Raw genomic sequence first — 14,314 nt, forward strand, 5'->3', positions numbered from 1 at the left:
GTCAGAACAGACAGAGATAATTTGAAACGTGGCACTAGTGAAAGAACTCCAGACTGTAATGATTTACAATAAGATTCTGACATAAAGCATTCATAACACCATTCAAAAGCCATTCACAGATGGTGTGAGGACACCTTGCCTCTAGAGTCTCATCTGCATTCCATCTGAGCCTTTATGGCAGAATGCGAAGTCATGCTGAGAGACAGAAAGAAAAATGCTGTCAATGTCTTCCTAATAAGTGGAACAACGGAAATGTGTTTTCACTTGTTCTTCTACTTCTATTTCTGCATAATGTGATATCGAACTGTCCTCTTTAGCTCTTTAGGCTCATCATAGCTTTAGAAGCTTTTAAAAAACAAGCCTAAACACCTTAAAGCTTTATGATAATTAGGCCCAAACAGTAGAAAGCCTAGACATGTTTGGGCTTCCTTGTGACAGCAAAGCTATGCGTCATTATCTAAGTCTACAAAATACATAGACTGTTTACGGCATTGTGAATGCTTTACATAAGACGCTTATGGGGAGCTGACAACCCACTCTTCTGTGGGGAACTTCCCCTTTAGGCCCCTGCAACAGCAATATTTTGCGACTAATCTAAGCGCAGACATGAGTTCAGCCGGCTGCCAAAAAGCAGAAATCCGACCTCCCGTGTGGACCTTATCCTTATCTGGTGTTCCCGACTTAGCTTTATCGAGCCCGGGAACTGCTCAAATTGCTCCTGCTTGCAGCCTCTGAGGCAAAACAGCGTAGCAAATACATATACATATCTCATAGATGAGACTCTAATCTTACCGAATGGTGCTCACTCTGCTGCTTTACCCGCATCTGGCATGCAGCACGCGTTTGTGTGTGTCCTGCTTTTGGCTTCATTTCCCTGTTTATCTGGATTGTGGCTGTTTTGTACAGTGGGTTTTTGCTCAAGTGCTATCAGTAGTAACTTTAAGTGCTCTCAACTAAAAAGAACAAAGCAATTATAATACAAAACATGAAATCAATAAAGCAATGTCATATGTAGGAATTGTACATTGAAGTATGCAGACAGATCACTTAAAACAGTGAGCAGGTATGCTGCCATACAGTCCAATGGCTATAGATACACAAGGGATATTTCTCTCCGACCTGCTGTCAGTTAGGGGTCATCTGCAGGGACCACTTCAGCCGTCACTCGGTTCCACTGTAAACAATGTGGCTTTATGCTAAGACTTAAAAAACCACATGAGCATTTGCGGCACTGAGCCAGGTGAAACTGAGTGGAGCGTATCACCGGTGGTCTATAGTCTAAGCCTCTGGAACAAGACAGAGTTGTTTTTTGTCTTGCAGTGATCGCGACGCTTTAGCATTATCTTCACAAATACAGCAGTAATAATGATAGTAATAATAATAATAATAATAATAATAATAATAATAATAATAAAAATACATCCCTTTATCCTCACTTACAACAGGAACATTTGCGTGTTTTAAATCCACTCAAGGCAAAGTAGAAAAGAATAAATCATCCATTCGTCCTCCAGTGTAAGTCCTTAATAAAGACAGTGAAATCAAATGAACAAGTTGAAAGAGGGGGGAAAAAAGAATGTTCGAACTGAAAAGGGGTAAAGAGAGAATGAATAATGTACAGTGATATTCTTTTATCTCTGAATGGCAAGCTGTGAACGCACAAAACCATTTTCCAGCTGAGATCTCTGTAACCCCTTATCGGAAGAGCCGAGAGGGCTGGAATCCAACTATACTGACTGACAGTGATTAAGTCTGTGGGCGAACTCTTTTTTTGTTTCTTTTCTTTTTTTATAAGTTGTATTCCATCCACACAGAAGTAAGTGCGATAGCTGTGGGGCAAGGGGAAAAGAGAGGTACTGACAAATCATACAGATTCTCTTCAGCCACTCTGCTGTACAAGAGTACAAGAGAATACGAGAGAGTACAAGAGAACGAAGCCAATGTCTTTCTGAAGCTGCCAATGGCATTGCGGTCTGTAGAACATGACAGCAATTTAGACTTCATAGACATCCTATTTGGGTGTCCTGGCAATGTCAGTCTCCTTGCATTTCGTTGGTCCGGCAGCATTCTGTCCTGCTTTGGAGCTCTAGAGAGAAGCCGTCAAAGGACAGCACTACCTTTCAGTTCAGGGTAGCCTACGCTGTCTACATTGGCAAACGTTACTTCAGTGCGGCACGCCAACATTTAAGGGTTTAAGGTTTTTCATTTCAGGAATCACCCAGAATAGAGCGTTGAGAATTCTCAGACTCAAGTAGGGCCGTGAAAACGATAAGGCTTTTAAAGCTGGGATACAGTACACCGACAAATCAGACGAGGTTCTTGTGACAAAGCCATCCTTCGAAGATAGAAACAAAAGAAAGGAAACAACGAAAGGTCATGTGCTTCTGGTTCCTGATGAGTCATTCGTCCTCTGGGCGGTGGCGTCACACGTGCGTCTGCATGCGCTTCTGCAGGGGTCGCGTCAGGTCTGAGTTTTGTGAGGACGACTGTGAGTAGTGCGAGGACGAGGAGGCAGAGGCCTTGCTGTCCTTGTCGAACTGCACGTAGCCATCCTGCTTGCCATAGCTGCTGGCGCTGCTGTCGCACTGTGCCTCCAGGAAGGAGCTGGAGTCGCTCAGCGAGCCGCGCTGGAACTCTCGCTCACACAGCTCGATGGAGCTGCTGCCCATGCCCAGCACGAAGCGCTGCCCGTAGTCATACAGCCGGTTGGGCCCAGCACCCAGCGTCGAGTAGATGTTTGTGAAGGACATGCCCGTGGGGACCCGCTGTTTGCCGACCGTGTTGCCGCCTGTGTTGGCCGTGTCCCGCCGCAGTTCCGCCGTATTCTGGTTGCTGGCCAGGGTGATGGTGGGGGTGCCATGGTGCTCCTTGAATGTGTTCACACTGTAGTAGCCGTTAGTGGGATCCTTGATGTCATTAAACAAGAAAGGAAAAGCAATTAACAATTAAATTTACATATTTAGCTGACAAATCAAATTATAATTGGTAATATTGCCCAAGAATGTGCATTCTTATAATGTAAGATATGCATTCTGATAATGTGCCAAAATATCACGACATAGAAAAGCAGCTTTTGGTTCTCTAAAAAGTCTTTCAGTGAATGGTACTTTGAAGAACCGTTGCTGTACATCAGATATGTCAGATATGATGAACATTTTCAAAGTTTAAAGAGCCTCCAGATAAAATGTTTCTAGGAACCCTAACCTTTGAACTCACAAGTCTCTTTTTCAAAAACTGGTTCCTCTGTGGCTTCACACAAAGAACTCTTCATGGCACCTTTTTTCAGCAAGTAGCAGTGGAATTCCTATCTGAATGAGGAACTATCTATCTTCTAGGTGTAGGCTGATGGTGTTATAGGTTTTCAACTCAGGACCTTCACTTCAAATCTTGGTCCTAGATTTTGTTTTGGTTCCAGATCTCTGGTAGACAGTGGTACATTAAGAATATTAGAACTAGGCCTTCATTTCAGGTCATTAATGTCCAAACTCAAACACTAGGAAACAAATACCTCTACACTAATTTCTGCTAGCTCCTTTGTGGGATTCTAGTTGTATTAATGCTAAGCTAATGGCAATTCAGGTTAATGTTTTTTGGTCATTGTAGATTAAACACAGATACGACACTGTTTTTCCATTTCACTTTTTTCCATTGACCTTACTGAAACTAACTGGTCAACTGCCAATTTCTTAATATTTTATTGATTAATCTGATGCACTTGGCTTTCAGTTCAATTCCTGAAGTCCTAAACAGTAGGAGAACTTACTTGGTTGTATCGACCTATAAACCATGGATAAAACATAAAATAAACAATGTCCTGCATTGAACTTTTGTACAATGACATAACAGTAGTAATACAACACTCGCAGAGTTGCCATAGGACAAGCATGTTGATAATATTACATAAGACATGTATTTAATTTATTTATTATTTCTGTTTATTTATTTATTTTATACAGAAATCACTCAGAGAAGGCCCTGACTGGTTCCCCACTGCTGATAGGTGTTACAGTAAGTGGCCAGTCGTTTACATCAACAGCGCAGTTACAACTACTTCAAGTACTAATGAGTACAAATGAGTACAAAAGTTACAAAAATGTGTCCCTTTCGTTTCCCCTTTGGATCATGCCCCTGCGAAATAGACTTAGATATATACTTCATACTGGACTCCAAGGTAAAGCAGTCATAATGAAATGGCAAAAATGAATAAATAAACAAAAAAAATAAAAATAAATAAATAAACATAAGCAAACAGACAACTAAGTGAGAGCGACTGAGACTTGCCTGGCTCAAGGTTGCAAAACCGTCTTCCACAATGGGAACATAAAATAAAAACAACCCAAAAAATCTCATTCCATGCTAATTAAACGAACCTTGATGATTCACACCCTGGCACTGCAAACAAGTGCAACAGTTGTCCGTTAGTCTGCTTGCTTTCAGCTTTAATTGGACCAAAAATCGTCTCCTTCCAAATACAGCATGAAAAGGTATAATCAAAGCTCGGCGGAAGACGACGGAAGTCGTTGCCGTGGCACTGACTGAGCGTGGTTGCTAAGAAGCCAGGCGGTGGTGTGAAACACGGATGCCATTGTGAGCGCGCGTCGGGGGCCGGAGCCCGTGGGAGAGAAAATAATCACTCCCAGATGACTCTGCTATGACAACCTTAGGAAGGCGTCGTCAGCCATAGCTTTAGCAGACGGGGGGGGCTGCAAGAGAGTATGTGTGCGTGTTTGTGTGTATGCATCTGCTCTGTATCTCGGTTGTTCAGTCTCTTGCTCTCAGTGCTACTTTTAAACATGCATTCAAACAGACAGGAAAAGCCCAAGAGAAATGAGTAAAATGACAGTTAGAAGCCCCGGGGACTGGTGACAATTTCAGGATAAATGCAACAACAGGACAAATGCTCAGCCATAACATGAAAGAACTACCAATGGATTAGCTGTCTGACTATAGCATGGCAATTTAGCATGTCTGCTTTACTGGAAGCACCTACCTTCACTCATTGGCCACTGTATGAGGTCCACCTACACTCACAAAAGCATGATACCAAAGGAGCTTTTGGTTCCCTATAGATCCATGTTTGTGAAGGGGATTTGTGTAAAGAACCTTTTAAACGTTCACATAATGTAAAGGTTCTTTAACAGATGTTTCCTCAATCCTAGTGCTGGAGATCTACCAGCCAGCAGAATTTAGCTCCAATCTCAGTCTAACATGCCTGATCCAGCTAATGAAGGCCTTCAGAAGCATCTGAATATTAGCATCAGGAGTGTTAGATCTGAACTATAAAGGGTGGTCGATCACCAGGATCAGGTTTGGCTACCCTTATTCTACGCTAATTTAAAGGGTTTTCCCTAGAATCTTATGTATGAGGTTCTGTATAATTTAATGATGTTTTTCACACTCACAAATTCGCTCTAAAGAACCATCCATTGAAGGTTTTTTAGGAAACCAAATGTGGTAGATGTCTTCAAATCTGGTTCTAAAATCCCAAATTCTGGATTTTTGTAGTAAACTGAACTATTGATGTTACTGATTCATTGGCCATCCACTGTCATACCTACCAATGATCAGGAACTGGATTCAAGTTCTGGATTTGAAGACCTCTATGAGCATTGAACCTTGTTTTTAAGAGTGTACTGTTAGAAAAAAAAGGTTCTGTGCAGGTACACTGTTCAGTCATCAAGGTACAAATAATGTAAATGTACCCTCAAAGGTACAACAGTGGTTTAAAGGTCCAACTGTGTATCTTAAATAAGTATTTCTCAGGCAAAAGGAACATATTTGTTCCTTTTCACAACCTAATATTTTAAAATAGAACAATAAAATAAAAAGCCTGGAGACGAGAATAAGTCAATTAAAAAATATGTTTACATGGAATTTGGTACAATTATGTTCCTTGACTAAAGGAACTGAAGATGTACCTTTAAGGGTACCACCCATCATAACACTGGGGTGGTACCCTCAAGGGTGTGTCTAGTACCTTTAGTTAACTGTATCATAACTGTATAATATTTTCCATTATTTTTTAGGTTATAAAAGGTAAAAAAGGTAAAAAAAACATGCCTTTATCCTGGGACAACCTTATTTAAGGTGCACAGTTGGACTTTAAGACCACTGTCATATCTACATTTTATTTATATCTCTTTTTATTTCTACATATATATTTACATTGCTCGAACTTTGATGAACAAAAACATTTCTGTGCAGTATCATTTTTTTTTTTCTGACACTGTATGGATTGTCAATTTGGAGACTGTCATGAATAATTTGTCAGATGCCCTCTCCCCATTCAGTGGTCAGTTTCAGACCACAGTACTGTTACTGTGACCATGTATTATTTGGAAGATTGACTATCTCAGCACAGCAGTGGCATAGTAGTATATGTGACAATGGAACAAATGTATCAGACACTACTGGGGTTTTCACACACCAATGCCACCACTAAATTGAGTGGTCCACTACCTACAAAACTGACCACTAATGAAGAACAAGAGGATGGCTAAGACAAACTGATGGGCTACAGTCTCCAACTGCACAACAGAAAGTTGGAGTTACAAGGTAAGAGTTTCTGAAACCAGTATTTGACCATTATTTGTTTGGATCAATAGCAAAATTACGTAGTTATGACCACATTTAGCTTTTTTTTAAAGTCTATGAAGAGCTACCTTTTAAGGGTAGCTTTTCACAGACTCTGGTCATATAAAGAAGGCAATCAGTCAGCTCCAGTCACACCTCATCTACCGTGATGAGACTTTTTCCGTGCCCCATAAACTCCATTGAAAAAAGTTTGGCCGGTAATGTGAAAAGTTGTAGCTCAGGAGAAATGACGGGCACGATTTCCCTTGAGTGGCCATGCAGCGACTAAACGGAATTTATCTCGCTTAGGCATTGTTGACTTGGCACATCCAAATTGGCACACTTTCTCACTTTATATCTCATCTCCTGACGTGCTTTTTCAGAGCAACTGATCAACGAATCATGGCTGCTAATGAGAAATTATTGGCTGTGGGTGAATACATTTGCTCCAAAAAAAGGGGGGAAAAAAAAATCACACTTCTCTAAGTGACTTAATGACAAACTGTGGAAACCCTCATTATAAAACTGCAAATCTACCTTGGCTCTGGCAAGGCTTAACAGACGAGTATTAAACAGGATGAACTGCTTCTCAATTCAGCTAAATTTGTACTTTATTTCCTAGTTCATCAAACTGTTCTTCAGGATACCAGAAATGAAAGCAAATAATGAGCCATCATTACTGGAGTTTGCTTGCTTGTGACCATTTTTACTTACACCCTGGACTTTGAAGGGAGAAAAAATAAAAAAATATTGCATACAGAAAATGATTTTGATCATCATTTTTAATTGCTGGTCTAGACTGATAATTATGTTGCTATAAAGAATTAAGTGGCTATTTCTGCTGTTTAGTAATGAGATTTCTTAGCACTGTTGTTGCATTTAATTGATGTGGAAAAATCCAGCAAAGTGAAAAAATCATAGATTTTTATTTATTTTGTGCCACAAACCAAAAACTACATTTTTGACCAGAAAAGTGCAAAAAGTAACGATTAATGTGGTTTTGGTTATTCAATTTCCAATCACAATGGTCATTATGTAGAAGTTATTAAATGTTCAATATGAATAAAAGAAATAGAAAACTACTTAAAAGCCTCCAACACTAAAATAATATCAAATTGATCAATTCTAATTTGTAATTGGAATTACTTGGATCGTAAGAAGCAAAAACAACATTTAAGACTTTGGAGAAGTGAAAAATTTCTTTGAATATCAAGTCTCATAAAATGATGGAAGCTGTAATATAGGCAAAGAGTGGACAACTAAATATGTCACACACAAAGCTTTGATTCTGCAGGCTGATCCATTTCACTATGACTAAAGTGGCAGCAGATCCAAACAGGTTAAACAGGCCATTGACAAATCACTCATAACATACTAAGAGAATGTCCGCTTCCAGTCCAAGAACAGCAACCCCTCGCTACTACTTTGCCTTAGTTGGAAGGCTCTATTAATCCTTCATAATGTAACTGTATTGGTGAAAGTTGCATTTTATTTAAAAAAGAAAACTAAGGAAAGCTACAACATAGATTGTCCCAAGCGGAAGTAGCTTTTGGAGCTGAGATGGGGCTTTGATTTAGAATCAGGCACTACAGTGGCTTAAAAGAGAAAATGGCCTTTACTACATAATCAATACTGTCTGTGACAGTGACACAGCCCCTAAATTGGATGTGATTAAACCAGGTGTGGAGGAACCTTAAGAGTAGAGGAACCTTAAACAAAACCAATTTGGTAAAAAAAAAAGTACATTTATGGATTTTTCCATCACTACTTCAGTTTGCTTCTTTAGTTTTGCACTGAAGATATGAGGATAACTTGTTCATGGAAGTTTATAACCTATCAATTAGCACTGTGAAAACTGTGTAGGTCATCACACAATCGCCTTAAATTATGTTGAAGCCCATTTTCATACCACTTTGGTCAACTGAGGCATGTTTACTGCAAACTGCTAGGGTTACTTTGAGCTCAGTTGGTGGAAAACCAATTTCTTATAAGGCTCCTTAGTAACAAGCTCAGAAGATATAATATAATTTTAAAACATATTTGGAAAGGCTAGTATATGCCTTAACATATTGTGGCTCATTTAGAGTGTTTTAACTTCTGAACATTTTAATGAACAATAATTGTTTAATTCATGAATTACACATATAAATAACATAAACATAAATGTGGTGAAAGTTATGGCACAATTTATATGTTATAGTTTTTTCCCCAATATGTGAAACTAAGCAAACACACATAATTGCTTAATTTTTTTTGACCAACAAAATGTCATATTTAAGTGTGTCCTAAAGGATGTTTGAACTTCTTTTTGCTTAGAAGATCAGTGAAACGTGATTTGACCAGGGGTGTTGAAATTGTTCCATACACCAGTGCTGAGAAGATCCACCACCCAAATAATGCCTGCTCTGTGATGGTCCATGGCGTCCTGACCATTGAAGAACAGGCTGAAAGAACGCTAAACAGATGGACCAATCAGCCATAACATTAAAACCGCCTCTTCTACACTCACTGTCCATTTTATCAGCCCCTCTTGCCATATAGGTGCACATCTGTTGCTGCACAGTTTGGTTTGGTCATAATCTAGTCCTTCATCAGTGGTCACAGGACGTTGTTGGCTGGATATTTTTGGTTGGTGGACTATTCTCAGTCCAGCAGTGACACTGAGGTGTTTAAAAACTCCAGCAGCACTGCTGTATCTGATCCACTCGCACCAGTGCAACAGACACTAACACACCACCACCACGTCAGTGTTACTGCAGTGCTGAGAATGATCCACCACCCAAATAGTACCTGCTCTGTCGTGGTCCTGTGGGTGTCCTGTCTAATGAAGAACAAAGTAAAAGGGGACTAACAACAGATGGACTACAGTCTGTAATTGCAGAACTGCAAAGTGGTCCTATACGGTAAGTGGCGCTGATAAAATGGACAATGAGTCCATTTAGTAGGTGTAGCTAATGAAGTGGCCAATTGGTGTATATTCTTGTGTTAAACACTCTAAAACTGACCAAAGTGAATCCAAAATTAAAGCTTAAGGATGACTTTTCTCACTGTTTTCAGTTCATTTTATAGATAGTAATATAATGCGGGGAACTACTTGCAAGCAAGTAAACCTCAGCTTACTTAACAAGACACGATTGTGAGGCATGCTGCTAATTGGTGAGGCATAAACATCCATTACTCGTTAGCAGCTCCAGAGAGAAACTAGGGAAGCAAACTTCAGACAACAAACATGTCTTGGTTGATCAGCTACGTTTGTATGGATTTGATTTTTCGCCAAAGTCTTTCTGTAGCAACCTGCAGAGGCCCACCTTGATGTGCTGGTATTCTTTCTCTTCCTCCTGCAGAACCTCCAGCTGCTTCAGAACAGACTCCTGCTGGAACTCTCCGCGTTCGATCTGAGGATGGAAACAAAAGCACAGCTCGCTTGTATTCGAAATGCTTGCGGATTTCCTAAAGGCCCTACCAATTACAACACTGGCAAGTTTCCAGCGTGAAGTTACTTAATGACATTGCCAAGAAAGTCTAATTTAAGCAGTGGCAATTTTCCATGAATATTTTTCATCTCATTACCACAAATTTTCAAGGTATTCCCGTTTTCATTAAGTGCCTTAGCCTTATGTACAAGTCCCACGTATAATGTTGTGTTATGAGGCATAATCATATCTCGAGCTCTAAGCAGATCTCAGTGCTGTTCTCCAGGCCTCGGGGGAGTGTAGGACACGGAGAGGAATTTCTAAAGAATGCGGCGTCGTATGTTTTGACAGTGTTTCTCCAGGAGCTGGTACAGAAAAGGGCGCTAGGCCACTTGATCGCTAGCATCTCCATGGCTTCGTCTAGCTGGGCCCATGTCGTCCCAGGAGAGGCAGACTGGAGGCTAAATATAGGCCGTCGGGCCATCAGGGCTTACACACACTTCCATACGGACTCACACACACACACTGCATTATTCATGGGTTCAGCATTAACGTTAGCTCTGGATGGGTGTTATTAGTGTTGTGGCGCAGATGATTAGCATTCATTATCTGAGGATGTGACAAGGGAAAGGCGTAATGAGCCGAGTTATTTATTTTGGGGGGAGATGGGGGAAGGGCCAAGGAAGGGAGGCAGAGGGAGAAAGGTGGGTCAGAGGTAGAGATGGGCATGACAATCAACTTTGCTAAACAAATATTCATATTTTTAATGAAGACTTGCAATATTTCAGCCTGAGAAAAATTATGGTAAAAATAAAAACAAAAAAGTCGATTCAACACAGCTTCAAATTCTGTCTGATGGACAGAATGCAGCACTACATGCAGTGAATGCAATGTTTGAAGGAAAGAGGTAAAAATAACAAAATAAAGATGGCTGGTTAGCATGTAATTTGTTTAGCAAGAATGCTAGCCAGTGCAATGGTTAATTTAGCTCTAGCTAATCCTTTTAAACTTCAGCTAGTTTAGCTATTATGCTAGCTAACATACTTGCTATTCAAACTACAGACTAGTTAACTGCTTGCAAGTCATTTTCAAGCTTTGACTTGGACTCGCTCCTCAGAGATTTGAGACTCGACTCTGACTTGCACCTCAGAGGTTTGAAACTCAATTCAAACTTGAGCCCCAGTGACTCGGGACTCATTCTGGACTCACACCTCAGAGACTCAAGACTCGACTCAGACTTGAACTACAGAGACTCTGGACTTGACTCAGACCTGCAGCACAGAAACTTGGGATTCAACTCAAGCTCGAGTATAAGAGAAGAGGGATGGTCAGGCAGAAGGAACACAAGAGGAACATGTAGAATAAGGATGGAGGCTCTAGACTTGACCTGGACTCGAACCCAAGTGACTTCAGATGAAACTCAAACCCCAAAGAATTGATTTGGACCTGTGCCACAAAGACTCTGGACTTGACTTGGACTCAAGGATAAGAGAGGAAGCACGATGGGGCAGAAGAAACACAAGGAACATGTAGAATAAGGATGGGGGCTCAAAATTTGACCTGACTCGACCCCAAGTGACTCACATCCTAAGACTTGATTTGGACCTCTGCCACAAAGATTCAGGACTTGACTTAGACTCGCATCACACAGACTCAAAAGTCAACCCAGACTTGCACCACAGGGACTCAGGACTTAAATTGGATTCGAGGATAAGAGAGGAGGGATGGTCAGGCAGAAGGGACACAAGATGAGCATGTACAATAAGGATAGAGATAAGGACAGAGACTCAACGCTTGACTTGGACTCAAACCCCAGTGACTCAGGACTCAAATTGGACTCAAGGATGAGAGAAGAGGAATGGTCAGGGCAGAAGGAACACAAGAGGAATGGGTACAATAAGGATAGAGACTCAAGGCTTGACTTGGACTCAAATGCAAGTGACTCAGGTCTCAAATTGGACTCCATTTGTGAACATCTCCGATGAGAGACCCAATACCACCTGATTGTGTCCTCATTCTTTGCAGTGCTACGTCACATACTCAGTCAAAAAATAGTATGACATTATTTCAAGATAATTTATTTCATTATTTTAGTTTTCAAACCTCTAATGCTTAACACAAATATGACAAAGTAATCATACTCATCCCTGGCCAGAGAAGGTGGTCTTGGACTTCGATGACGATAGAATGAGACTCACCATCAGCTGCTTCATGGCGGCATGGTCCTCATTTTCTCGTGCAGCGTTGTGGTCTTTGTGCACGATCTCCACGCGAATGTCGTTCTTTGCCGACACCACGCCTTTGAGGTCTATGAGAGACGCATACTTTACTTCAGCTGGATCGTCAACTGCACAAACAACAATACCAATAATATGTAATTCATGCCGCTTCACATTGCTTGACTTAAGGCAACAATCTTTTAGCAAATCCCTGTATGCTAACACTCTTTTAGCATTTGCCAAGAGGAAGCACCACAAGGTAACACATAAAGTCCAGACGCATTTCAGTAGCACTGTTTGCAATGGTAATTGGTGACTTTCAGGGAACAGGGTCTTACTTTCTGTCTTAATTTTGCTTGCAAGTTCTCTCTGCTGAGCACAGATGGAGGCGGGGAGGGAGGGCATAACCAGGTGAGCGTCTTCTGTGGTATACAACAACAACATGCTCAACGCTAGCAATAGAAAAAACGCTTCCGACAACAAGCGTGCATTGCTGTATACCTCGCTACCTGACTTTAACCTGAAGCTATGCATGGATGAGCTTGTTCACTGGATGATGAAAGAGGAGGGATGGTCGAGGCAGAAGGAACACAAGACGAACATGTACAATAAGGAGGCTAAACAGAGGGGTAGTGATATATATAGAAAAATGGCAACGTAAAATAATCTCAGGAGTGGCCTGGAATGACATGAACCCTTAAACACTGTTCTGTCTGTCTGAGGAACACTGTAGTGGATCAGCTAGATGGCCAGTGAACTGCTGATGGACATACTTCTCTGAGAGCGGGTGCAGCAGAAGGCTCCTATGGTGCCGATGAGTACGATGAAGGCTACGAAGGCTCCCACTGCCACGCCAATGATTACAGCAACAGGTAGCGACTCTGCGGACGACAAAGTATAGCCTCCTACAATAACACAGCATGGACAAGGCAAGTCAATCCAGCAAATAATTACACCGCGCATAACCCCAGCATTTACTCATAAATACAGACCTCCTAAACAATGCTGTATCAAATTGGATGACTGCTGTGTCGTTTCAGTCAACACACGACTCTTGAGATTACTCTTTGAAAAGACCAAGAAAGGTAATTTTCAGCAGCAAAAAACCTTGCCAAGAAATCAACTGCTGGTATAAAGTGATATACATGAGTTATTGCCGCTTTGGGGAGTTATGTGAGATGCTGCATGGACACGTTTCTCTGTTAGCTGCTTCAATCAAAGCTTGTTTATGTCCTTTTTGTTTTGATTCTCAAGTCAAATCCATCTTTATTTCATTTCAGCTGCCTTTATATAGTCTGTGTGATCCTACTTGGACGTGTTTCTCTGTTAACAATTTCAATCAAAGCCCATACACATTTTTATGTCTGACGAATTTCATTTTGACTGCCTTTATGAAGTATTGAGATGGTATATTAGAGGTGGGTGATACAATAATATTTACCATTATTGTTATAAATTACATCACATTACATGACAGTATACCTTTCAGAGTATATCGTGGATATCTTCAGTGTTGCATGTCTTGCAAAGAGAGTGTAATTGAGCTGGGTTAACTGTATTTAGTACAGTGAAATATTTGAGACTTTGCATTTATTTTCAATGTGGTACTACTGGTTCTTTTATCCTCTGGTCCAGCTTTTCAAACCTCAGGAAAGCTACTCTTTACTTCAACTCTGATACATAACATGCTATGGCAGATGTCATATGCTATCATGACAGACTTTGTTCAGTAATAAAACTGTGCAAAGTTACCGTTGCCATTCATAATGTTTGAAGTCATGATGGCTAACTAAATTACACTGCAATAGAATCCTGTAAAATGTAAGGGTCATTAGCCAGTTATTAAAAGAAAAAGTGGTAACACTTTCTATGAATGTCACGTTTGTAAGCATCTATAAACACATTTATAACATGCTATAATGCCTTCATAAGGCATTATAAACATGATTATAAACGTTTATAAAAATGAATTACACTGGATTACACTTTATAGCCATGTTTATTATACATTATGAATTGTTAATATAATGCATTATAAGTAGTGTTGATAACATGTTATGCTGTCAGTGCCAAAGAAGTCAGTCCCAGCTTGGAGAGTGTAAAGTAAAG

General features: G+C 40.5%; 1 protein-coding gene across 1 annotated transcript in view; it reads right to left on the reverse strand.

Annotated features, from left to right (window-relative positions):
- Positions 1-2,420: 2,420 nt before the first annotated feature.
- kirrel3b (kirre like nephrin family adhesion molecule 3b) overlaps positions 2,421-14,314 on the reverse strand; it is a 282,884-nt gene continuing 270,990 nt past the window's right edge. The window contains exons 12-16 of the mRNA XM_036585496.1: positions 12,979-13,086; positions 12,544-12,627; positions 12,185-12,333; positions 9,882-9,968; positions 2,421-2,906 (exon numbers count right to left, since the gene is read on the reverse strand). Of these exons, the coding sequence (XP_036441389.1) occupies positions 2,424-2,906; positions 9,882-9,968; positions 12,185-12,333; positions 12,544-12,627; positions 12,979-13,086 (911 nt within the window). The 3' untranslated portion in view covers positions 2,421-2,423. The remainder of the gene's footprint in view (positions 2,907-9,881; positions 9,969-12,184; positions 12,334-12,543; positions 12,628-12,978; positions 13,087-14,314) is intronic.

This window comes from Colossoma macropomum, unplaced genomic scaffold, assembly GCF_904425465.1.
Source record: "Colossoma macropomum unplaced genomic scaffold, Colossoma_macropomum, whole genome shotgun sequence".
Taxonomy (NCBI): Eukaryota; Metazoa; Chordata; class Actinopteri; order Characiformes; family Serrasalmidae; genus Colossoma; species Colossoma macropomum.